Source organism: Stenella coeruleoalba (genome assembly GCF_951394435.1).
Source record: "Stenella coeruleoalba genome assembly, chromosome: 19".
NCBI lineage: Eukaryota > Metazoa > Chordata > Mammalia > Artiodactyla > Delphinidae > Stenella > Stenella coeruleoalba.
This window is the reverse complement of record NC_137165.1, coordinates 1,888,646-1,911,331: the sequence shown is the minus strand read 5'-3', so window position 1 is coordinate 1,911,331 and position 22,686 is coordinate 1,888,646. Positions and strand designations below refer to the sequence as shown.

At 46.1% G+C, this 22,686-nt stretch overlaps 1 protein-coding gene across 7 annotated transcripts in view; it reads right to left on the bottom strand.

Annotated features, from left to right (window-relative positions):
• The window catches only part of PRPSAP2 (phosphoribosyl pyrophosphate synthetase associated protein 2), a 41,476-nt gene extending 19,322 nt beyond the window's left edge, over nucleotides 1–22,154 (bottom strand). For 5 of the 7 annotated variants that reach the window (XR_013824966.1, XR_013824967.1, XM_079903732.1 and 2 more), the window contains exons 1-7: nucleotides 21,407–22,154; nucleotides 16,980–17,074; nucleotides 16,588–16,738; nucleotides 15,765–15,817; nucleotides 12,953–13,019; nucleotides 9,108–9,280; nucleotides 6,813–6,928 (exon numbers count right to left, since the gene is read on the bottom strand). Coding sequence is in view for 5 of the 7 variants with exons in the window: in XM_079903732.1 (XP_079759858.1) it covers nucleotides 6,813–6,928; nucleotides 9,108–9,280; nucleotides 12,953–13,019; nucleotides 15,765–15,817; nucleotides 16,588–16,706 (528 nt within the window). In the remaining 2 variants the exon portion in view is untranslated. Of the gene's footprint in view, nucleotides 1–6,812; nucleotides 6,929–9,107; nucleotides 9,281–12,952; nucleotides 13,020–15,764; nucleotides 15,843–16,587; nucleotides 16,739–16,979; nucleotides 17,075–21,406 lie in introns of all 7 variants that reach the window. The other 2 variants (XM_079903734.1, XM_079903733.1) reach the window with 2 other exon arrangements.
• Between the last annotated feature and the right edge of the window lie 532 nt (nucleotides 22,155–22,686).

Genomic DNA, 22,686 nt, shown 5'->3' with positions numbered 1-22,686 from the left:
GGCTTCTCTTGTGGTGGAGCACGGGCTCTAGGCGCGTGGGCTTCAGTAGTTGTGGCGCGCGGGCTTAGCTGCTCCGCGGCATGTGGGATCCTCCTGGCCCAGGGCTTGAACCCGTGTCCCCTGCATCGGCAGGCGGACTCCCAACCACTGCGCCACCAGGGAAGCCCAGAACTACTTTTAAGCTGAGCAGTAGTTTGTTGTTTCTGATTTCATCTTGGCAATATTTTCAAATTATGTTCTTAAAATCTAATCATTTCATTAAATTATATTATTTCATTCAAATATATCCCCACTGATTTCTCACAATTATGCTGGATCAATGAATTTTAATATAAGCACTTAATAACATCTAGCACCTTGTACAATACCTAGTACATGGGAAGCACTAAAATAATCAATATTTAGTAAACAAAAAAACCAATTAGTTTGAACAAGGCTCTATGATAGATATGTCCATATGGATAAGAAATCTCTACATCTGATCCATCTATACACATAAAAAGCCTAACTTATCCAACATTATCAGGGAGTAAGGTAGCAAAAAGTATTTTCATTTAGGCGTTTTCCTTATTTTTGCTGGAAGTCTTTCTAAACTGCTTTATGCACTTCTTTGCCTCATCAAACATCACCAAACAGCACCAAACCCAGCCAAGAGAAAAAATAACAAATGAAGAAACAGTTAATAGAGCAAAGAAAAAGAAACTTTAAAAGAAAGGACTCTTTAATAAAAACAGGTCTATTTTCTCCTCAGGAGTCAAAACAGGAAATCATACACATAAAGAAAGAACAAGTTGTTATGAAAATGAACCAAAAAGAAATCTAGACGGTGGAAGTTATTATGGTGCAAATAAGAAACTCAGCTGGCTTGAAGGGCAGGAGGGACACAGCTGAAAAAAAAACCGTGGGTGAGATTAAGCCATGGAATTTTCCCACCAGGCAGCATGTAAGAATGCAAAACTTGAAAAAAAATTTAAAAAGTTAAACAATATACAGACTAGATCCAAGATTTTCAACTTCTAACAGTTCCCAAAGAAAGGAATGAAAAAATAGAAGGGATGAAATACTCAAACTATAGCAAACAAAATTCATAGAGAATGAAAGGGACCCACTGAGCATCTAGTGAGGTGAATGGAAAAAAGATCCACCTGGACACATTGTGCTGAAATTTCAAAACCACAGCAAAAAGATAAAACACTGTTTTACATGGGGAATTCTGTCCAAGTGTAAATGAATACAGCCCCTTCAGACAATTGCAATTTTTGTAATATCTATTAAAATATGAAAAATGTAGATACTTTTCAATTAAGCAATTCCACTTCCTAATATAGCTCAGAAAAACACTTGCGTAAGTACTCAAAAGGGCAGGTACAAGAATTTTTAATGCAACATGACTTAAATATATTTTGAAAATAAAATATTTCACTTAAAAGAGTGAAAAATTAAAACAACCTAATATCCAAGCAAGAGGGAAATGGTTGAAAAAACTGCGGCTCATTTAAACTTGTGCTTTAAACATCTCAACAGGTAGCTATTTAAATTTAAATTAATTAAACTTAAATAAAATGAAGGATTCCATTCTCCAGTCACAGCAGGCACATTTCAAGGACTCAACAGGTACGTGTGGCTGCCATTCTGACAGCAGATAGAACATTTACACCATCATAGAATGATGATGATGTACTATGTAGCAATCATGAAGAAAGAAGTAATCCTATATAGCTGAACATGGAAAGACCTCCAGACACCAGCACAGGAAAGGAAACAAAGTTACAGAACAACACAAACAATATATCAATGTGGTTTTTTGTATTTTTTTTTTCAAAAAGCCCCCACAAATCAATTTCTGTAACTAGGTGTACAGAAATGGGAGGTAAATCAGAGGCAAAGGTCTGAGAGGATTCAGGACACTACGCAGGCTGGTAACCAGGGTGAGCCCTGCAGAGGGCCTGGGCCCAGGCTGGTGGTCCAGGGAAGCTGCTTGTTTCATCACTTCTGTCAGAATTTCCCTAACTGCCACTGTAAACATAAGTTTTCATTTTTCACATTTTCGAAGATTATTCTTATTAATCTTATCAAGTGGAGGGGAAAACACACCACATGTCATGCAAGTCTGACTTCCAAACCCTGTAGTAATTTCCCCGGAACCATTAAGGGAAAACATCACCAGGGCCACTGTGGGACCACAGAGAATCAAATTGCCTGACACCCACACTCCTTTGCTACACCCCTGCCTGTGTCCCTGGTTTTCCATTTCTTGCCAGATCTCATTTCTCTGACAGTGAGAGTGAACTGGTATAAAGACACTAAGAAGAACACAGGGGGGAATAAAGCAACTCAAGAATCAGAAACAGGATCACTTTATAAGTTCCTATTTTAAAAACTGATGGGATGGAATCTCTCGATACACCACAAAAGTACACTTGGTAGCCTCCCCTCTTCCTAATTTCCTTAAAAAACCCTGGTGCAGACCAATGATTACTAGTACTATCACTATAATACTTAGTCATTTTTTTTAAAAACAAACACTATACTGAATCAATACCCAAACCTCTTTTGGGTTATATTTTATTATGTCTACAACTTGGATGTCTTACACTCAGTGCTGCCTTACAGCCGCTGTCAGCCCAACAGCAGCCGCACTGTGTGCTTTCACCCCTTCGCGTGCATGAAGGTGGCCACGGTGTTCCTATGTCCTCCATTCACATGAATCACAGGCACTGTTGGTTCTCTCCGGGCCAGGCTTAACTGCCATTTAAAATGTCGCCAGAGGGCTTCCCTGGTGGCGCAGTGGTTGAGAGTCCGCCTGCCGATGCAGGGGACACGAGTTCGTGCCCCGGCCTGGGAAGATCCCACATGCCGCGGAGCGGCTGGGCCCATGAGCCATGGCCGCTGAGCCTGCGCGTCCGGAGCCTGTGCTCCGCAGCGGGAGAGACCACAGCAGCGAGAGGCCCGCGTACAGCAAAAACAAACAAACAAACAAACAAAAAAATGTCGCCAGGAAAAATAAATAAATAAAATAAAATAAAATGTCGCCAGAAAGAGCTCACTATGATTCAGCATTAAAATGACGAGTTACCATGCACGCAGAAAGACACAGGAAGAGGGCAGCACGATGTAAATTTCATATTCATGAATCAAAGGGTCATCACTGGAGGAATGACCACAATTCCATATTTTCTTGCAAGGCAACAATCAAATGCTTTCTGGGACCTACGAAAGGAAGACTCCCTGCCAGGAGGTGAAGCTGTGGAAGGACTAAATCTGAAAAGGATGCTTAACGCATGCACAGCAACACGGCCAAGGCTGGAGAACAGTTTCCAGGCAATGAGCACCCATTAGCTGAACGCCCACTTTTGGCAGAAAGTGCTCAAATTCCCTTGACAACCCAAGAAAAACAGAGGGTGAGCTGTCAAATAGGATGACATCAGTGTCAAAGCTTGCAGAATAGAGCCACCAGGTGACACGAAGGCAATGCCTCACAGCAGGACTGGCAGCGCTGCCTTCTTTCTTGATGACATGAATAACATAAACCTTAACTGACGGCAACTTAGATTCAGTAAAATATGGTGAATCTACCCCCTGCCTGAGAAACTCTAATGCATGAAAACAAAAGGCATAAAGCAAGTACATATACTATAAAAAAGTAAACAGTGAGCTCCCATATAGTGTCTCATTTTCTATAGGCTGTTTTAATTTACCTCTATGAATGAAGAACAGAGAATTTAAAACTAAAACACTTGAGGTTACCACTGTTAGCTCACCGTCAGAAACAAGGACCCCACTTCCCATATCTGCTGAACCATGAGCAGTTTAAGAGGGTTCAGGTCCGACTTCTTTTCAACAATGAAACCTAAGACGGGATTCTTCAAGTGGCAGGCAGCCTTGCACCAAGGCAGACGCCTACATGAAGGGCAATGACCTTGCCCTGACCTCTGGATCAGCGCCAAGGGTGCTGTGGCCTTGACTCACCAGGCCCACAGGGGCCTCTCAAGAGTCGCTCTTGCCATGTACGTCTCTAGATGTCAGCACACAGCACTCCTGGTGTCTTGAGAGGAAACATCCCCCAGACCAAAAGATGAACATTAGCCTATAAAAGTGCACACCGAGGGCTTCCCTGGTGGTGCAGTGGTTAAGAATCCTCCTGCTAATGCAGGGGACATGGGTTCGAACCCTGGTCCGGGAAGATCCCACATGCTGCGGAGCAACTAAGCCCGTGCGCCGCAACTACTGAGCCCGTGCTTGAGAGCCAGCGAGCCACAACTACTGAGCCTGTGTGCTGCAACTACTGAAGCCCACGTGCTGCAACTACTGAAGCCCACGCACCTAGAGCCCGTACTCTGCAACAAGGGAAGCCACCTCAATGAGAAGCCCACGCACCGCAATGAAGACCTCTCGCCGCAACTAGAGAAAGCCTGTGCGTGGCAACGAAGACCCAACGCAGCCAAAAAAATAAATTGATAACATAAATAAATTTAAAAAAAAAGTGTACACCGACTGCTCTATTTCTTCCAAAACTAGAGGCATCACTGAGATGGCTCTTCCCGGGACCATGCTGTGTGAAGCCCAGCCTTGCCCTCACGCTCCTCCCTCTGCCCGGGCCCTTTTCCTCCTGTGAGGACAGGAGCTGTGCTCTCGCACCCTTTCTCTCTCAACTGAGAATCATATTCAAGTAAATTACATTCATATTGTTTTTTGAATGTATTAGAGTTTGTATGTTTCTTGTGCATAACTTTAAAAAAACAAGTAGAATATTTTCTAGTGTTCCCTTTCAAAAATACTTCAACCCATTTTCACTACTGAGGGCCTACGTTAGTTACTGGAGGATGGGGAAGGCCTGTACTCTTGACAGAAAGAAACTGCTCAGAAATCTACAACCTGCTCTCTTTTAAATACTGTTAAAAGCGTTCTCTGGAAAAGTTATTAAAGAGACAATTCACGTGAGGAAAAGAGTTCCTAAAAAAGCAAAATAGCTAAGTGCATTATAAGTTAACATTTAAAAAGGCTTCTTAAATAATGAGTCACAAAAGTGCTATTACATCCAAGAATAACAAATGTAACTATATTAAAATTACATATGTTTGATTTGCCCCAGGAACACGAGTGATTCAAAATGAGAAGAATCAATCACTGTAATATATCACATTAATAAAATGAAGGAGGGCTTCCCTGGTGGCACAGTGGTTGAGAGTCTGCCTACCGACGCAGGGGACATGGGTTTGTGCCCTGGTCCTGGAAGATCCCACAGGCCGCGGAGCGGCTAGGCCCGTGACCCATGGCCGCTGAGCCTGTGCATCCGGAGCCTGTGCTCCGCAACGGGAGAGGCCACAGCAGTGAGGGGCCCGCGTACCGCAAAAAATAGATAAATAAATAAAATGAAGGAAAAGAATCCACGTGACCATCTCAAATGATGCAGAAGAAGCATCTGATAAATCCAACACCCTTTCATGATAAAAACAGAAAACTAGGAATAGAATACAAGGGCACTTCCTCAACATAATAAAAGGCATTAATGAAAAACCTACAGCTCACATCAGACTTGGCAGTGAAAGGCTGAAAGCGTTCCACCTAGGATCAGGAACAAGACACAGATGCCCACATTCAACACTGCTACTCAACACTGTACTGGAAGCTCTAGCCACAACTATCAGACAAGAAAAACAGGTTCCCAAGTTAGAAAGGAAGAGGTCAAACTGTGTCCATTCACAGACCATATGATCTTACATGTAGAAAACCCTAGAGAATCCACATACAACACAAAACACTATTAGAGCTAATACATGAGTCCAGCAAAGGTGCAGGATCAACACACAAAAGTCAGTTTCATTTCTATTCACCAGCAGTGAACAAACCAAAAGGAACAACTCCATTTACAACAGAGCCAAAAAGTAAAACACCTGGGAATAAATTTAACCAAGGAAATTGAGAGGAAGATGAAACAAGATTCAGGATAGTGGTTCCCTTGGGTGGAAGGAGGCAGGGGGATGGGACACAAAAGGACTACATGTGTGGACGTAAGTTACTATGATGATGCTAGTTTTCTTGTTGGGTGGTAGGATCACAGATGCCAACGACTACAGGTGCATGGACGAAGATAAGGCAGGAAGAGGGACACATAAAAGAGGCCCAGGACCACCCATGGACCAATGATGACAGTGAGATATTTGTCACAATCACGACTAGGTGACTCTAGGCACCTGAGATGCAAAAGAAAAAAAAGCAATTTTAACAGCTTAGCAAAAGAAATAAATTGCAGATTAAGAATTTAAAAATACACCGAATTCAGTACTTTGTGACCACCTAGAGGGGTGGGATAGGGAGGGTGGAAGGGAGACGCAAGAGGGAGGAGATATGGGAACATATGTATATGTATAGCTGATTCGCTTTGTTGTAAGGCAGAAACTAGCACATCATTGTAAAGCGATTATACTACAGTAAAGATGTTAAAAAAAAAAATGGTGTGTTAGTTTCAGGTGTACAGCAGGGTGATTCCGTTATGCATATACAGGTATCTATTCTTTTTCAAATTCTTTAATTGGGAGCTTGGGATTGACATATACACACTACTGTATTTAAAATAGATAACCAACAAGGACCTACTGTATAGCACAGGGCACTCTGCTCAGTATTCTGTAATAATCTAAATGGGAAAAGAATTTCAGACTGAAAAAAAAAAAAACACTGAATTACATTTATAAAGTAAATAGTACTTTAAGCAGAATACATCAAGTTTTAATCCTTCATGGACAGCCCAAGGAAATGGAAATGCATCTTTCAACCTTAAACAGAATGTTAAAAAGTTTGAGCTAGCTCACCTCTTCTTGAATATACTGTAATAAGAAGGGAGATGCTCTTAAATTATCAACAGGAATATTGAAGAAGCCCTGAATTTCCTTCTGGTGTAAATCCATAGTAATAAGATGAGTCAGACCTTTGAAAATAAAGCAGACACAAACACACAAATAATTTCATAACCAGTTGCACTGTATGAATAAGTACTACATAAAACAAGATACCATATATAATAAATTACTATTAAAAATTGCTCTCATCAAAAACTCAGTGTCTTTATTTCTCAGATTTTTTTTTAGTACAATGAGATTATGAGATAAAAGAAAATATAAATATTGGTCTCTGCCCCCCGGTTCCCAGCACAGAGCTCCTAAAACCCTTGCCATTCCCTCAGTGCTAAGAGCACCAGGGGCATCTCTTATTCTAATATCTGGTCTTTGACCCCAGCTCTGACACAGAGCTCCTGAAAGCCTTATGAATTCCTTAGTTATAAGAGTACCAAGAGTATCTTTTGTTCTAATGAGGCGACCCAGGATGGGCTCCGGGATGGGGGCCGGTCACCACGATTTTCAAGCTCCCCACCCCCACTCTCGAGATGGGGGACGGGCTGGAAATGGAGCTAATGAACGAGCACGCCCTTGTGAGGACACCTCCATGAAGTCCCAACAGCACGGGCTTCAGGGAGCTTCCAGGCGGGTGAACACGGGCATAAGCCCCTCCCCATACCCTGCCCCACGCACCTCTTCCACCCAGATGCCCACCTGGATCCTTTATCATGTCGTTTTATAATAAACCAGTGAACAGTAAGAGAACAGTGTTCCCGAGTTCTGTGAGGAGTTCTAGTAAATTAATCGAACCCAAGAGGAGGTCGTGGGAACCTCTGATTTATAGCCAACTGGTCAGCACAGGTGACAACCTGGACTTGCAGTGAGCGTCTGGGGGGGTCAGGGGAGCAGGCACGTGGGACTGAGCCCTTAACCCGTGGGATCTGACGCCATCTCCAGGTACACAGTGTCAGAGTGGAACTGTACGACACCCAGCTGGTGCCCTGGAGAATTGCAAGGTGTGGGGAAAACGCCTACACATTTGGTGACAGAGGTGAAGTGTTCCCTGCGAGGAGTAAAGGAAACTCAGAGGAGGTGGGGAACTGGGTTTCCCCCCTCAGAAGGGAAAGACTGGGTGGCTTTTCTTACACAGAGATGCATGGTTTTCACATCAATTTAAAGTCTTAAAACAGCCAAGATCATAGCAATGAAGAAATGTCTGATAATTCTGTGAGAGTGGATTTCATCTCCCCGAAGTCTTTTCAATAGGCATGACAAAGCCATATTAAGACAAGTATTTGTCTTAATATATTAAGACAAACTGCACAGGCCTGTCTGTAATTCGAAAAAATGAGGAATCTTCATCCCATTGGCTCCTTAAAGGATATTTGAAATGGAAATATATATATATATATAAACATACATATAATTCAACTGGAAAATTTTTTTAAAGCACAACTTGCCCAAATGAACAGGAAAGCAGGCCTGGTGGCCCCCCAGGAGCAAGCCTAGGGGGGGAGGGCAGGCCTGCTCCCTCCAGCAGAGTCTCAACTGGGTGTGCTCTTCAGGTTGCTGGGGCTCAGGTTTATTCATTTTTTGTTTTGGTTTTGCCTTCTTTGAAATGCTACAGTAGAAAACTTATTCTGCAGTAAGTGTCTGTGTTAAAATGTAGTGATATGGGGACTTTTATTCTTTTCTCTCTGTGCAAACGCTCTGTGACATGTGCCTTCTATAATCATACACACATACACAGGCACACCCGTGCACGCGCACACACACACACACACACACACACACACACACACAGAGTAACAACTCTGAAGATTATTTAGAAACAAGGAGGAGACACTTAGGATGTTACCTAAAAATGCACAACACGAAATAATTTGTATGGTCTGCAAAGTATGCCAGTGTGTACTGGGAAAGGGAAGAGACGAAAATAAAAATAGTTGCCGTGTTATTAGAGTTGTTGATTCCAAATGCCTTCTTCCCCGTTAAAAACAACCTAAAATATGACTGTAACTTGTCATTTCAATATTAATTTTTTTAAACAAAGAATTTAGGAAAAAATAAGTTGTTCTCATCAGCTTTGTGTTTAGGGAGTTGGGAACAGGAGAGAACTCTCTCTAATTACAAATTAGCCATCTTAAAGCTGTACCACTATTTCTACTCTGTTCAACATTCTAATTTAGTTAAGACAATGCTTTACAATTTCTCAGGTAAAAATAAAACTCCCAGACCCCCAATAAACCGTCAAATATCTGCCTTTCTTACCAGCTTTGCACATCATGGAAGCTAGCAGTTTAGAAACAATGGAGCCTCTCTTTCTCATCTTGCACTGTTTGCTGTAAGGAAAGTAGGGGATCACGCCGATGATGCTTTTGGCACAGGAGGTCTTACACGCGTACACCATGATAAGGAGCTCCATGATGGTGGTGTTCACATCCCTGGAACCCAAGGACAGAAACCAGCAAGGAGAAACGTCATATACACGATAACCTCTCTTGGTTCCAACTAAGCGTTAGCCATGTGTCACGCCCGCCTCGACCGAGACAGGCTCTAGACACAAAAAAGAAACCACATCCCTCTCTTCTAGGGCCTCCATCAGCCGCCCCCATGCTGCCTCTCAGCCGATGACCCTACTTCCTCTTCCACTGAGAAAAGCACTGTCAGAAAAGAGCCCAGGGCCCCCACTGCCACATGCGCGTGCAGCCCCCAAGTCTGCCTGTCCCGAGCCATTAGCCAGAGACGAACTTTCCACACCAAAGTCACTCTAAAATCAGCCCTCCCGTGACGCAGGGATCCCATCCCCCCTGCCCACTGAAGCAGGGCTCCAGCAATCCCCCCGGCCACCCCATCACTGTGTCACTCTCCCCTGCTCATACTGATGGGCCATTTCTCCCATTAACAGCAGCTCAGGCCACTTTCCCCACTGCCCCATTTCTTGGCTCCCCTGGGCAGCACATCTCAAGACGGTCGTCCGCACTTGCTTCCAACTCATCTCTCTCATCCTCTCCCACACACGCTCCGATCCAGGTCACAGATGATCTCCACGTGGCCAAGGCCAATGCTGGGTTCTCACTCCACCTCTCTCCATCCTCGCCCTGACACACTCCATCACTCCCCCACCGCTCCCCTCCCGCCCCGCTTCGTTTCCTCTGCTGCTTGCTCTCCTCCCCAGCTTCCTGCCCTGACACCTGATCATTTGTCCTCTTCTCCTCTCTCCTCCCTCATCCCTCGCTCGGGCTTCTCATCCAATTTCAGAGCTTTGTAAATGCTGGGGACTCAAATTTATAGCTCCAGCCCAGGCTTCTCAAGTCCAGACTAACAAATTCAGCTGCTTCTTGACAATTCCACTAGAAAGTCTTGTTAAGACATCTCAAAACGTACCCCAAACTGAACTGCTCTTCGACCGGCAAAGCCTGCCTCGTCATAAACCTCTGCCATCTCAGCTGACGGCAACACTGCTCCTGCAGTTTACTCAGGACAAAACCCCCAGAGGCGTCCTTAACTGCTCTCCTGTCCACAGTGACAGCAACCCACCACTCCACTGCTGCCCTGGGGCTGAGCCTCGACCCCCCCCAGTGACAGCCCCCCCCCCCCCCGGCAGTCCCTCTGCAGCCCACCCTCTGCACAGCATCCAGCTGGAGCTTAAAGTCACAGGCAGATCATGCACTCTGCTCAGGAGCCAGCGATGGTTTCCCGCAGATGCCAAGGCCCTGCAACAGCTCCCGAGGCCCCTTCAGGGTCTGGCCCCCGCCAGCTCTGCCCTGCACTCCTCCTCCGTGCCCTCCCCTCATGCCAGTCCTCACGCCGACCTGAGGGCCTTCGCCTCAGGGCTCCCTGCTCCTGCCTGGAGTGCCCTCGTCGCCAGCTGGCACCTTCTTCCAGTGTTTGTCAGATGTCACCTCCCCAGCCTGCCCTCTCTCCATCCTTTACCATCGTCACGTCCGACTCCTTGCCAGGCTGTTTTGGTTTGGTCTACTTATTCATTATGTTACCTGCATGTCCTAGAACACAGGCTCCATGAGGACAAAGGATCTGTGAACTATTTTAATCCTTCGCGCATCTCACACACCTGTAACAGTGGCTGGCACATAACAGACATTCAGTAAATGTCTGTGAATGAGCGACTGCATGCAAGAGTGAGGGAAACACGGAACATTTGCGTGAGTAGGTTTTCTGTTGATACCAAACAACAAGCCTGACATGGGAAGAGTTAAAGTCGCCTTTCAGAAAGCATTCTGTGCCGGGGGTAAGAGTAGGGGAACCAACAGCAGATGTAAAGTTACACCAAGGTCCCAAACTATACTCCCAGGAACACCATTTTTCTGTGAACTGGTACAAGGCTTTCCATCACTAAATTCAAATAATAACTTGTCTGAATTACAGGAAAAGTTAAGTTAGTGAACAGAATTTTCTTAATTTAAAATTTTTCTTATACTTTTAGTGCCTACCACCAGTCTACACTAAGACAAGGTACAAGGTGTATCTGACGACACCAAATCTCAGTGTTAACAGTTTCTTAAAGAACACAATATCTAAGCTTTCTGCAACCTGGACAAGACAAGCCTATGGCACAGTCTGGAGCACTCCAAAATGAGGCATGTAGAGAAAATTAAGGGAATGGTTTTTTTTTTTGCGGTACGCGGGCCTCTCACTGTTGTGGCCTCTCCCGTTGCGGAGCACAGGCTCCGGACGCGCAGGCTTAGCGGCCATGGCTCACGGGCCCAGCCGCTCCGCGGCATGTGGGATCTTCCCGGACCGGGGCACGAACCCATGTCCCCTGCATCGGCAGGTGGACTCTCAACCACTGCGCCACCAGGGAAGCCAAGGGAATGGTTTTGGCTAGAGGAATAAGAAACTGACGAGAGGCAGGGGCAGAATGAAAAGAGTATCGAAATGTCCAAAAATAAATGTAAAGGAAGGAATGAATGAATGAATGGAAAGAAATGGAAGGTATAAAGTACTGCAAACACCCGGGAGCCAGAAGGAAGTCAGCTGTTCTGCGCTCTGCACTTTCCCCTCCTTGATGAGGGCGTGGGCATGGAGAGCGCTCTACCAGCCTGGCGTCTGGCCTGGGAAAGAGAGAGGCAGCAGGGGCAGCACGAACTCTCGTCCCCACAGCCCAGCCCTGCTGAGGGTCCTAAGCGGAGGGAAGACATGAAGCCAGGGCCCCGCCGCAAAGGCCCCCTGCAAAGGCCCGCACACTTGCGCTCCAGGACGATGGGATGCAGTGACAGGGCACCTTCGCTCCTCCTGCCAGAGGAGTCAGGTGGCTTTGAGATTTCATCCCCATGAACCAAAGACCAGGACAGAGATGTTCAAACTTTAGGTGAAAGGTCATGTGTTCCAAGTCTAAATTCTCCCAAAGTTTGGCTCATCTTCACTTTCTTTGGTATTTGCTTTACATGTAACCACAAATTTAGCTTGCGGCAATTTTTGGAATCTCTAGGCTAAAAACTGTTGCACTACACAAACCGATTTCTAGACATTATTAAAAATTGTACTGAGTTAAAAATTTCATCTATAGAGGCCTTGAGGGACACCTGTGGACAGAGTGGCATTTGATCGAAGAGTGGTGCAGACACCCTCGCTGCACTGAATCTTCTATCCCCAGCGTACACATTTGTGACCTCAACAATTTCCAGAACACGCAGCTATCAAATGTCACAGGAGACAGGAACACACATGCCTTCAACACACCGTCTATCTTCTCAGCTCCTTTAATTTATGCAACAGGACAGTACGTTTAAATTATCTGCAGGAAAAGCTTTAAGAACCCCAAGTAAGCAAATTCCTCTCCTCTCGCCTGTTTTCTTTTTTGGAACTAGAAGAGCTTCCCTACAAATTTTATGAAATTCCGGCTACTGAGAGCAAACGTAATGGGCTCTCTTATCGTTACGCGCCTCCACCCCAAAACTTGGTTATTCCCACCCTTGAGAACACTGAAAGAACACAAAAAACGTCAGCAGCTATGTCAGAAAAATTAGCAGAGTGAGATCATGGTAATTTTAAAACAATCGTAATTCTCCCTGTCTAGGCAATTCTCATTATTCTAAACATTCATGCCCAAACAGAGACCAGAAAGCAACATTTCTGTTGGATAAGGTACTCACTTTGAAACAGTTTGGATGATGAAAACATCTTTCCCCCTCACAGACTCTTGAATTTGTACTCTTGTTTCTGGCAGGAAAAGGGGAAAAGAGAAGAAGGGTGAACAAGGCACATAACTTTAAAAAACGCACAAAAAAACCCCTGCAGCATTCCCCAATATTGTAAAATATGGAAACTGGAACTGTTTCAACACTCACTAGGTTTTCAGTTCTATGAAGGATAACGAACACAGTTCGATTAATCACACCTTTTAAACATGTTAAGTTATACGACATGCTTAAGAAGGAATCACACTTGTCACTTAAAACAAGAAAATATCCCCTCCTCACTTCCTATACATAAACAGCGAGTGCTGGGGCTGCTCTGAGCCCCGTATCCTTACAGGAAATGATAGACTCATTCATTCAACCAGAAACAATTAAGAACCTATGAGGCACAAACGTTAGAATAACATTGTGAAAGTAAAGATAAATAAGGCCCAGTATCCCTACTCTCAAAAAACTTGTGATCAGCCACAAGGAAACAATTAGACAAATCCAGAGTGGGAAATTCCACAAGACAAACTCTTCAAAAAGTCAGTGCTGTGGGGAAAAAAAAGAAAAGGTGAAGGAACTGCCCTAGTCTAGAAGAGAATAAAGAGATATAAAAAACACCTCACTTGGGCTTCCCTGGTGGCGCAGTGGTTGGGAGTCCGCCTGCCAATGCGAGGGACACGGGTTCATGCCCCGGTCCGGGAAGATCCCACATGCCGCGGAGCAGCTGGGCCCGTGAGCCATGGCCGCTGAGCCTGCGCATCCGGAGCCTGTGCTCCGCAACGGGAGAGGCCACAGCGGTGGGAGGCCCGCGTACAGCAAAAACAAACAAACAAACAACAACAACAAAAAAAACACCTCACTTGAACCAAGAATCCTGGTTTAAAAAACAAACAAAAGGGACTTCCCTGGCGGCTCAGTGGTTAAGAATCCGCCTACCAATGCAGGGGACACGGGTTCGAGCCCTGGTCCAGGAAGATCCCACATGCCGTGGAGCAACTAAGCCCGTGCGCCACAACTACTGAGCCTGCGCTCTAGAGCCCGCAAGCCACAACTACTGAGCCCACGTGCCACAACTACTGAGCCAGTGCTTCTACAGCTTGCAAGCCACAACTACTGAGCCCATGTGCCTAGAGCCTGTGCTCCGCAACAAGAGAAGAGAAGCCACCGCAATGAGAAGCCTGCACACCGCAACAAAGACCCCACGCAGCCAAAAATAAAAAAACAAATAAATTTATAAAAACAAAAACAAAAACCAGCTAGGACAACTAAGAAAATTAGAACGTACATTAGCTATTAGATGATAGAGAATTATCATTAATCTCTTTAACGTGACAACGGTAGTGTATCTACATGGGAGAACGTCCTCCTTAGGAGACACATGGTCAAGTATTCAGGGGTTAAGTGTCAATGTCTGCAACTCAGTTCCAAATGGTCCCACAAACACACATTCATACAGCAAAGTGTCACCTGCTGAAACTGGGTGGTACTCATTCATATGGGTATTCATGGCACTACTCTTTCACATTTTTTATAGGTTTGAACATTTTCATTAGAAATGTTGGAAAAAATAGAGTACATGTTTACAAAAAAGTGTGGCACCATGGAAAGAAAACGAGCTTTAGAGACAGGGAGATTGAGCTTTGAATCCCGACTCTGTTCCCTCTGGGGCCTTAATCCTAACGTCACCCCTGAACTCAGTTCCTCAGTACCTGGTAATGGTAAGGACTCTAGAGACGTTAGTTCCCTGCTTCCTTCCCCTCGTTCATGAACCCGGAGGGTGGACAGGCTCCTCCTGAGTCTTCCGCCACCAGCCTCCCTCAGCCCCCCTTCTACACTAGACAAAGGACTTCATCCAATTCCTTTAGCAGCAAAATCTTCTCCAAACTCCCTGTATATTTCCCTCAATTATACTTTTTTCCCACTGAAGCCACATGGGGGATATTGGGAGACAGGGAAGAGGAGGCAGTAATGAAGAAATAAATAGGGGAAGAGGAAATTTGTGCCTTTTCATCTAAGTGTCTTGAAAGTTCTCTAATATTTAAGTATTAGACAAAATCCTGCAGTGGAAAAGGAGAGGGAACCAGTGTTTACTGAGTGTCTACTATGTGCCAAAAACTGTGTTGGGCACACAAATTATCCCACTTAATCCTCAGAACAGCCCGAATTATTTGCAGTTTAGACAGCTAAAATAACTTGCCAAGGAGAAGTTGTCTGACTCTCACACCTATGCAGGTCATCTGTCGCTCCTGCTAGAATAACTTTAAACATCCGCCATTTCTACAGAAAGTACAAAGGCTAAATAACATGTGATTTTCACAACTTGAGGTGTTTATACAACATCATAAATCAGTTAGCAAAAAGCACTTCCTGACATGACATCATGGAGTCTAGCCCAAGGCAGTGCAGGTTGGGGAAAAGAACACCCACCACCTGATACTGTGGCTACACAGGGCATACGCCCCCCGCCTAAGGGGACGGATTCAACCAAGCGCTGCGCTTATGCTTCCTTCAGGTGAACAGCTTGTTCATGCACCCACGCAGTTATCGGATGACGTCTAAGGACTAGACTTTAAGCCCCCAGATGTGACTGCCCCAGAATTCCCTATCGAGCTGGTATTAGTGGGAACACCGCGCTCGCCCACCATGCCTGCCTGTCTTTCTGCTGGCAGAACTAACTGGACACTGAGGCCGACGGCTTCAGCTACGGAGGATGGGGGACTGGGCCAGCACGGCATGTACCACAAAAAGGCCACCGTCACGAAAGCACAGGATCACTCACCTCTGTCAGGCTCCTGGTAAACCTGCACTTTGCCCATCTCCACCCCCAGCCGCCTAGAGAAGAGAAAGACGGAAAACGCTGAAAAAGTAACAGAACAGATGCAACCGCTTTACTATTAAGGATGATTTAGAAATTGATCAAAATAATACAAATGTTTTAAAATAGAGGTATTCCTATTACGAGATTTAAAGTGGACGTAGAATTGTTCGGTCACCTAACTCATCACATCCCCACCCTATGCCAACCCAAGAAGGCCTCTCAACGCTGTCCTGGTTCTCCAGGGTCCTGGGCTCCCTAAGACAGAACAACCTGCCCTTGCCTCTCCGTTCTCCCCGCTTTACCACCATCGGAAGTGATCCTGTTTGTTTGTTTGGCTGACTCGCTTCTTGCCTGGCCCCTCTACTAAAGAAGGGAGGGTTCTGACTGGCTTCTTCACTGTTACTCCCCAGTATCTAGATCAAGGTCTGGTACACAGTAGGGGTTCAATATTTATTTAATAAATAACTAAAATTATACTGAACTGTAATCTATAAAGTATCTTCATATAGTATATACCCTTCATTGTTCTTTATACTCAAATAATTCTATACATATGTAGCACCTAACACAATCTCTGGCACTCAGGAGTCACTCAATAAATGTCTGCTGAAAGAACGTGTAGGAGTGACAACAGTTTACAAGAAGGTGAGCCTTTAATACACAGATGATGAGCAGCTTAACTATAAAATATCTGCTTTCAAATTTAACAATCAGTGCCAATCCGTTTATCAAATGTAAAACACCACGTAATGAGTACAGATTTTAATACTATGATTATACTCACTCAGCGATCTTCTTTGAAAGCTCCATACATGATGAATTAGAATTTGCCGAAAACAACACCAGACCCCCTTTGGTTATGTTCATCTTGGCTTCTGATTCAGGTGGCGCCACACAAAACATCAAAACCTTCTTGGTTTTCCAATTCTCAGAGCCTGGAAAGATACAAAATATATTAAGAACTGTCATGTGATATGAAATACACCAGAAAATTTTTTAATAGCAAGTGACTTAAGCTGAAGGAAATTAGTTTTTACCATGATGGAGTCTTTTATATTAAACATGTATATAGACAAATAGAAAGTCTATTGAGTTTTAGGGTCCCAAATTTATGGAAAGATGCTATCACATGACTCAATTATTTTCATGACCACTGGGAATAAATGATAAACTTACAAGAAAGGTGGAGCTGAAGAGCTCAGTGTTTTACTGTTTGCTGCTTAAAGTCAATTACGACAACCTCCTTTTAGTCTCTGACAACAAAATTCCTCCTGGATTAACACACAGAAAAATGGCAAAGCCATTAGCAAGGACAAGGACTGACTGATCCTTAAACAATGAATAAAAAACCCGTCCATGCCCAGCTTTCCTTGTAATGCCTGTACCATGAAACCTCCCCCTGGCCTTGCAGCTGCCCCAGGTCCTGTCTAAGCCTGACCTTGTCATCTGCATTTTTCCTCAACTGGAACACAAGGTTGACCAGGTAACAATAACCTTGAAGGAAAGTGACTCAGCCATGCAACTGACCAGCAGCAGGGCACAGACAGAAAGAGCCTGGCCTGGGCTTCCCTGGTGGCGCAGTGGTTGAGAGTCCGCCTGCCGATGCAGGGGACATGGGTTCGTGCCCCGGTCCGGGAGGATCCCACATGCCACGGAGTGGCTGGGCCCGTGAGCCATGGCCGCTGAGCCTGCGCGTCCGGAGCCTGTGCTCCACAACGGGAGAGGCCACAACAGTGAGAGGCCCACGTATCCCAAAAAAAAAAAAAAAAAAAGAAAGAAAGAGCCTGTCCTACAGGTCATCAGAACCCTCCATGATCTCCTCCTCCTCTGGGCACTCTCTGGGCTGAGTGTCCTTATGGAGAAAGGCAGGCACGGGTTAGATGCAAGAGCAACAATCCACTAGGCCTTCGGGGACGGAGGCGCCTTCCCAGCAAGCCCACTGCATTTCCCCAGTCATATGTTTACGTGGGTGGCTCTGGGAAGGCTGGTGGTCAGGAGCAAAAAGGCTGAAGCCAATTATCTTATTTGTTATTCTTAACTTTTTTTTTTTTTTTTTTGCGGTACGCGGGCCTCTCACTATTGTGGCCTCTTCCGTTGCGGAGCACAGGCTCCGGACGCGCAGGCTCAGCGGCCATGGCTCACGGGGCCCAGCCGCTCCACGGCATGTGGGATCCTCCCGGACCGGGGCACGAACCCGTGTCCCCTGCATCGGCAGGCGGACTCCCAACCACTGCGCCACCAGGGAAGCCCCTATCCTTAACTTTTAATTACACAATAAACAAATACATTCTCCTTGTAAAAAAAACTGAAACATGAGAGTTTAGGCTAATGTCACTAGCTCCGATCCCAGGCTCCTTCCCACCCACGTCCTTGGACCTGACAGTTCTTATTATTAGTTTGAAAGAGATACCATCAGGCTGTTACACGTTCACACGTGATCCCCATAAAAAATACATATAAAAAATCATTTCTAACATAAAAGGGATCATCGTACAAATCTACTCATAATCTGCTTTTTTAAAAAGCAATATATTTTAAGATCCCAGGTAGAAAGTACAGACCCATCATGTCCTTTTTAACTGCTGCCAGTGTTCCCTGGTGCAGGCACGCCACACTCAGCAGGTCACCAACCCAAAGAGGCCTCCTTCTGCATGTGTGTGTCTCTCTCTGCAGTAACCGCCAGTGGGGGCCAGTGGGTCACTCACGGTCCCCCACGCAGGCTAGGAGAGCACATTTCCTCCTCAGAGGCATCGCTCAATGGCAAACACAGGCCACCCCAATGCACTTGACCTAAAGCCTATGAATTACAAACAGAAATGTATGAACAGCTGGCCAAAGCCCTAAGGAGACCAAGAAGGACCACTGGTGTGTACCGTGGAAAGTGGCTTTGGGGCAGGGATCGGCAAAGTACAGCCCACGGGCCAAAACAGGTTATTTCTGTAAATAAAACTGTATTGGAACACAGCCATGCTCACTGGAACACAGCCACGCTCACTGTCAACAAGCTGTCTGTGGATGCAGTGGTAGAGTTAAGTATGGGCTGCAAAGACTAAAATATTACCTGGCCCTCTACAGAAAAAGTGTGCCGAGCCAGCTTTACAGCATAGCGTGGGGCAGGGTGACTGGTGCAAAGCAAAGAAATAATGTTTAACCATCAACACTCAGAATCGGAGGAGATCCTAGGTGTCTTCTAACACCACCTCTCAACTCTTCTATGCCTGTGTTTAGGAACAGAGTCTGGAAAAGGAAACCACAACAAAAATAAAACTCATTCTCCTGTACTTATGAATACAGGCTTTGGAGTCAAACCCAGGTTTGCATCTCAGCTCCTACTTCCCCGTAACTCACTGTGAGGCCTCGCATAAATTAGTCACTCTCAGCTTCCGCCCCCTCATCCATGCAACTGCGAATACTGACCTTGCAGGGTCACTGTAAGATTAATTCCTGTACGGCACTTAACACAGTGCCCCACACACAGGATACGCATGGTAAATGGAAGCTCTGATGAGTCAACTTGTTAATATTTTGGTTATCTACCGAACGAGTACATAATATGCATGGGATGGCCACTTTTCTACATCCCCTAACCTTCAAATTAAGAAGCTTCTTAAAGGACAACAGTGTTCTTGAGAGGACGTTCTTGAGAGGACGTTCTTGAGAGAACACTGAGAATCAAACTATCTGAGGGGAAGGAAGAGATCTTGGAAGTAACTCAGTCCATCTCTAGGACTCCTACCAAGGAGCCACTCCAGATACCTGAACAGCCCCGGGCCTGATGCCCACATCCTGAGGGTCCAGCCTTAGAACACGCAGACTTCTCTCCCAGCAGCCTCCCCATCCTGAGCCTTGTCCTTTCTTTGAAGATTTACGGGAAACCCCAAATTCCTTCTCCCCAGGGCAGTCCTCGACCTATCTCAAGATGGCTCTCTTGCCTCTGTGTATTCTCTTTTCCTGGAACCTTTCATTAATGGTCATGGTTTAAATGTCCTTCATCACTGACTATGGTCTCTAGGGTTTCAGTCTCCAGATACCAGGTTTCAATAATGGAAACCTAACCTAAGACCTCAAAATGGCACAGGCTGGGAGTCCCTTTGGAAACAGTCATCAGTATAGTCATGTTCTGTGACTACCCATCTCACAAGTCGGTCAAACAATAAAACTAGTTGCTAGTTTTAGTTCTCCTTTTCCTATTGGAAATTCAAGTTGTGCTCTTTACCAAGCTTTAAGAAAAGCGTTTTAAAGATTCTCCTCGTAAACAAGATAGTCACCAGCATGGGGCTGGCAGAAGGCTCATTACTACAAGGCTATAGTGTGAAATGGAGAGTAAAGAGAACATTCCCATTTTCCCCCCATAAACTACAGTTGCCTTTACCTTTATCCTAAATTCACTCTAGAATGTGTGAGAATTATATACAACACATGAAACCACAGCCTTTTCAGAGAATCTCAGAACCTTACGAAAAGTCTCATGAAGGAAACCACTCTGAAAGACCACTCGCTTTGCAAGTGCTGGCAGTCGTTTCAAAACGACTCATGCACATCTCAGATGAGTAAGGCTGGCAGCAAAGTGGGTTGCTTTCCATCTAGCGCGTGTGCTGACCGCTGGAGTCACAGCGTGAAGACCTGACCTGCCTCCCCTGGTTACCAGCTACGAGTCCTTGGCCTTCCCCTTCCCGACAGCAGAGATACATGCTCGGTTAAAAACAGCTTCCCTAAAAAAAAAAAAACAGCTTCCCTCACCAGAATTTAAGGTCCAGGACAGCAGAGATTTTTTCCACTATTATTTTCTCTGCTGTACACCCAGGGCCTAGCATGGTACCTGGCAGAGGGAGAGGCTTAACAAATGTTCGTCAAATAACAAATGTTTGTGGAATAAAGCCTGACCTCACTGAGTTGCAATGATTAACACATGGAGTTGAAAGAAGTCTGCAAACTAAAAGGTGTCAGAGAGTATAAAGAATTATTATTTTTATTAGTGATGTACCTCACTCAAAGAAAATTTGCTTTTTGGGAGTCAGTACTGAAGAGAATTAGAAGGGTGAAGCCTAGATGTAATTAATCCTCCAGGCCTCTATGACCCCAGGCACCTGGCTATCTCTTCATCAGACTGTTTTCTTTCGGCTAAATACCATTTTCTGAGCGCTCTGAATTCTTATGACAACTCAATAAAACAGGTACTACAAGTCCCCTTTGAGACACGGGATAAGTGACGCTTGAAGATGAAGACACCTCCTCAAGGCTGCCCACCTGGAAGCAGCAGTCTCCCAACACCACGGAGAGTGACCTGACACCCCGCATTTCAGGGGGCAAGCCCGACAAACACCCAGATGTAGAAAAATGTGCGTAGTAAACACGCCTTGTTTGGAAAACAATTTATATCACGTGTCAAAGAAAGAACACATAACTCTGATTCAGTATTTCCCCTTTGGAGAATTTATCTTACGGAAAGGAAAAGCTCAATGATGGTCACTGCATGGTTTTTCTAAGAGGAGGAACACTGAACATATGCAAAAGTTACATAATGGGGTAATTAAGTAAAACTCTGAATATACATTTAATACAATAAAAACGGTAAATATCCGGGACTGTACGAAAGTGCTTACGTTGAGTAAGAGCAGAACTGCATCTCCTCCAACCCAAGCTGGGTAATAACGGTACAGACGAGGTCGGGATAGGAATACGGACAAGAAGGGTAGGACTTCGTGGGGTTCAATAATGTGGGTGAATCACTTACATTTGTGCATGGAACAGTTTTAAACATTATAAATCACATTTTCTCACACCCCAAATCCCCATCCCGAATTTCCCATTCCTTGCAAAAGCTAAACACCCAAACCGCGTCAATATTAATAAAAGGTGGTAAAAGTCGGTATCGTCACTGTGCAGTACTGCTGGAAACCATTTAAAAGCAGAAAAAAGCCTTAGAGCTACATCCCTGTCCTCACTCAAGCTCCGCGGGGCAACAGAAAGGCCCGCGCCGCAAGGCCAGCCCAGCACCGCCAGGGATGTCAGTCTGCGCGTGAGGCTGGGCTTCCGCCCGCAGCTGCAGGTCCCGTAACGGCCGGACGGGCCGCGCGCCAAGCCCGCGGACGCCTACGAACCGGACCAGACTGAGGGCTGCGCGCGGCCGGGTCCCCGCCGAGCCCCCCGCCCCTGCACCTGTGCCCCGCAGGGCCGGCCCGCCGGCCGCGCCACCACCGTCGCCGGCTCCCGCCCGCCTACCTGGCCCCGACCCCAGCCCCGGCCCCGCCGCAGCCTCCGCTGCCGAATGAGGAAAGCGCCGGAGCACCGGCGGCCTCTCCAAGAGCAAAATGGCGACTCAAACCCGAGAACTGCGTCCGCAGCGACTGCGACGCCTGTGGGCGGGGCCGCTCAAGGGGGCGGGGCCGATAGAGGGGCGGGGCACGTGGGGCGGGGCCTCGGGAGGGACCATCCGTGTGAGGGGCGGGGCAGGGAAGGCGCCCACAGAGGGGAGGCGCGGGGCCTTCTAGTCTAGCTGGAATACACCAGGCCGGATGAGGGGCGGGGCCATGGGCGGGGCGAGGCCACGAGTGGGGCGGGGCTGACTGGAGGGGTGGGGCCAGGCTGGGCGAGGGGCGGGGAGAGGGGCGGGGAGGGTGGGGCTGAGCCTCGAGAACCCGAGGGCGGACTTTTTTTTAAAAAACAAATTTATTTATTTATTTTTGGATGCGTTGGGTCTTCGTTGCTGCGCGCGGACTTTCTCTAGTTGCGGTGAGTGGGGGCTACTCTTCCTTGTGGTGCGCGGGCTTCTCATTGCGGTGGCTTGTCTGTTGCGGAGCACGGGCTTTAGGCATGCTGGCTCAGTAGTTGTGGCTCTCCGGCTCTAGAGCGTAGGCTCAGTGGTTGTGGCGCACGGGCTTAG